General features: G+C 46.7%; 1 protein-coding gene across 1 annotated transcript; it reads left to right on the top strand.

Annotated features, from left to right (window-relative positions):
- Nucleotides 1–388: 388 nt before the first annotated feature.
- Nucleotides 389–2,775, top strand: FOIG_01724 (uncharacterized protein). The gene is made up of 7 exons (XM_031198700.1): nt 389–454; nt 510–524; nt 598–753; nt 807–1,198; nt 1,245–1,857; nt 1,913–2,108; nt 2,155–2,775. Exons 1-7 carry the CDS (start codon nt 418–420, stop codon nt 2,414–2,416), a joined length of 1,671 nt encoding a protein of 556 aa, XP_031070737.1. The 5' UTR covers nt 389–417; the 3' UTR covers nt 2,417–2,775.
- The last annotated feature ends 597 nt before the right edge of the window (nt 2,776–3,372 follow it).

Here is a 3,372-nt window from a genome sequence, read left to right as displayed (position 1 = left end):
TCAAGATGTACATTTATCGATGTCCTGAGGCGTCCGATTGGATGTTTCAATATGCAAGTAGGCTGTGTGATATCTCAGCTTGGGTTTTGGCCGTTGACTTGAACCTATGCCTGCGCGCTTACGAGGTCAGACAAGTGCTGAGGCTCGATAGCGATAAATACTCATGAACCATGAGCACGAAATAACTCAAGATTGCCATTTTGCTGTAGTTAATATGAATAAATGCTATATTTCTTGAGAGAGTGATGCCTTCATGCAGTCAGAGCTCTCCAGATTCAACCTAGCGTCGATTGATTACTGTTTCGGGAATGTATCGGCGATGATTCGCCAACCCCGCCCTCCACGTCAGATCTCGGCGATTCCTACTCTCTTCTTCTATGCTAGAGATAGAAGGGACACTAGTCAAGCTGTATCGACATGCCCGTACCTAAAAACCCATGTACAGAATGCAAAAGTAAGAAAGAGGCTCAATAGAAAGCCGCATGACTAACGCACATTGGCCATTTTAGGCAAACACCTCAAATGTGTGTCCACTTCAGTTGAGCAGAATTCAGAAAGCATGAAGAACTGAGCGTAAAGTCTAACATGAGGTCCTAGGCGCTGGTGATGATGCTGTATGCACACGATGTCTTAAAAAAGGACTAGACTGTGTCCGGTTGGGACGGAATCGGCAGTTCAGAGATGGCTCTTCAGCAAAGTACGATGCCAAGTTCTCAGGGTCGCAGAATTGGGTGAACAGTAGTGCCAAGGAGTGTAAGTGTCAGCCATATAAGACATGTTTAAATAAATAGCTAATTGTTCAACAGTTCGCCTTCAAACAAGTTCGCGACGTGCAACACAAAGAATAGCTCTAGCCGATGAAGGTTCACCATCATCGACAAACACAGCAAGCCGCCCGACTGTGAACAACGACGGAACATCTAGTGGGACCCTTGACTTTGCGCTGGGGGATTCAACATATTTCAATTCGACAGTTTCAACAAGTCTATCCCCTTCCCATAGCGGACATCCGCAAGCTGCAGGCCTACCAACATTCGAAACTCAACCTTCGCAACATCCACTAGCACTATCTCAGCGTGGGCCTTCTTGGGGTGGCTTACTCCATGCCCTTGAACCACCGCATCAACGAGACTTGCCATTGGAGGGTGTTCAAGAAGCGTGTCTCTTACGATACTTTATCGAGGAGCTATCACATTGGGTGGGTTCAGCAACACCACGTCGGAATGCTGCTGCTGACTTTACAGTTCGATCTAGTTGACCCTCAACGGCGGTACCAGCTCATCGTTCCCGAGAGAGCCCGGCGGTATCCCCCCTTGCTCAATGCCATCTTGGCAATGTCGGCACGGCATTTATGCCGCGTGGAAAAGTATATAACATCCCGAGGAATCGTATATCGCGGCCAACCTTTACCGAATCTCAGTTCACATTCTGCAGTTGAGTACATGCTTAAGTGCATCCCCGTCCTGAAAGACTTTCATACTACACAGGATGGGGAAACTCGAGAGTTAATCGTCACAACGGCCGTGATTCTGCGGCATTTCGAAGAGCTGGATGATGAAGACGAAGATCCCGCTCTCGATACTCGCCCTGACGAAGGTGTAAATTTCCTCGCTATCTTGAACGCTGTTTTACGAAGTCTCACCTCGGATGATCTTATTAACCGTCGAGAACTCCTTATTGCTTCTTACTGGGTTGCTTTACGTCAAGAAGTCTACTATGCACTTCGGAAAGGGTATCCAGCTCAGATGGTAGAGCCACCTGCTGAGTGGTCAGATATATCGCCAGCGAACAGAATTGTCTTTCATACGAGCCAAGTCACAAAATGGCTGTTTGACGATAAGTCTGAGAGTGGATGGCGTAAGGAATCTTATAGCTCGTCGCGAGGTTCAGGTGCTAACGACTCGATCGTTAGACAAGCTAAAAGAACAGGAGGAATATCTCGATCAATATGTGACCGGCCGTTTCGAGCCCATTCTATATCGGCCACCAGATCGTGTCTTAGGAGAAGTCTTTCCTACCATGTGGTATGCTTCACCAATCGCCCTAACGGGTATGCAGCACATGATGATAGCAAAGATGATACTCACCGCAGAGTCACCTCTCCTCTCGTAAGTCCTGCAGTACCTCCTCCTATTCATGCACTAATTCCCCCAGACAAGCCGAAGATGTACGCGCCGCATACCGCAAAGCTGAAGGTGAAGTGCGAAACCTAGTCCTCCAAGTCTGTGGTACAGCCGTCCAACATCCCGATATCCAACCAGGTCTCGTGAACGCCATCTTGGCTATTCAGATGTATGGGAGTTACTTCACTGATCCATGGGAACAAGAGGCACTCAAGAAAACGGTTCAGATGTTTAAGGATTGTCAGGCTTGGCCGTTGCCTAAAGCTTTGAGAGAACGGTATTATAAATCATAGCGGGTTTTCTGAGATCAGATTGAGTCTCATTGGTTCAAGAGAAGAAGTCGTGTTGTATTCGCTGATACTCTCCTGCATGCCGTGTTGTGTTGATACACACTTTCGGAGTTTCGGAGGGAAAGGCTTGGGCCAACCATCTTACACCGTTTATTGGTCGCCTCTGACACGCTGCGTCCTCATTGCAACTCTTACCAATAGTGAAAGGATGCATCCAGCTTATATGCAGTCAACTCGCAGGCTTATTCTTCCGTAAGCGACCTGTCCCATCTGGGAGCGGCCATTACGGTGATAGGCCAATGGACTTACATTCAATAATAGAACCGATGATCGTTCCTCTTTCAGCTGGTACACAAGCTAGGCCGTGAGACTATTGAACGTCTATTTTGGTGATACGACGGAGTATTATTCCGGCCTCTATGCTGAAGCCATAAAACCAAATGCGGCAATTTTCAACGAGATCGCCGGATCCTGCCTAGTTAAGCTAGCCTGAGCCACCGCTACTACTTAATTTGGTATCTAAAGCCGGATGAGGCCCAAGTATGGTAGTTGCGGCGACGGGACTTCGGCGATACATGCTCAGACAAGTAATCACTTACATGAGTTTTAAAATGATAATGTCTATGGAGCGAGATATTCGGAGATAGTTCGCAAGATGAGCATAAACTCTTCTATAATGAGTATGAGGAAAAGAGTCAGAAGGGTATAAAGAGATGCTTTTCTTCCTTCCAAGTTCTCACAATTCTCAACATTTTCATTCAAGCCGACTTATTACAGATATTTCCTAACCATTTCCATCTTGCTTATCTTACAACATGTCCCAAACACTCAACATCGCCGTTGTTGGCCTTGGCCGCATGGTAAATATTTGTTCCTCCATTTTATACCTGTTTTACTAATCAGAAACAGGGCAAGCGACACGTCCATACTCTTGTTTGTTTGTTTGTTTGTTTGTTTGT

This window comes from Fusarium odoratissimum (assembly GCF_000260195.1).
Source record: "Fusarium odoratissimum NRRL 54006 unplaced genomic scaffold supercont1.2, whole genome shotgun sequence".
In the NCBI taxonomy this organism is placed as follows: domain Eukaryota; kingdom Fungi; phylum Ascomycota; class Sordariomycetes; order Hypocreales; family Nectriaceae; genus Fusarium; species Fusarium odoratissimum.
Note: the sequence above shows the minus strand (reverse complement) of the source record. Positions and strands in the feature narration are given on the sequence as shown.

Excerpts from the sequence above, each read along its gene's own strand:
- FOIG_01724 (XM_031198700.1), top strand. The coding sequence starts at position 418 with ATGCCCGTACCTAAAAACCCATGTACAGAATGCAAAA. Across the intron at positions 1,199-1,244 it reads TCGAGGAGCTATCACATTGG|TTCGATCTAGTTGACCCTCA; the intron begins GTGGGTTCAGCA and ends CTGACTTTACAG. Across the intron at positions 1,858-1,912 it reads TAAGTCTGAGAGTGGATGGC|ACAAGCTAAAAGAACAGGAG; the intron begins GTAAGGAATCTT and ends CTCGATCGTTAG.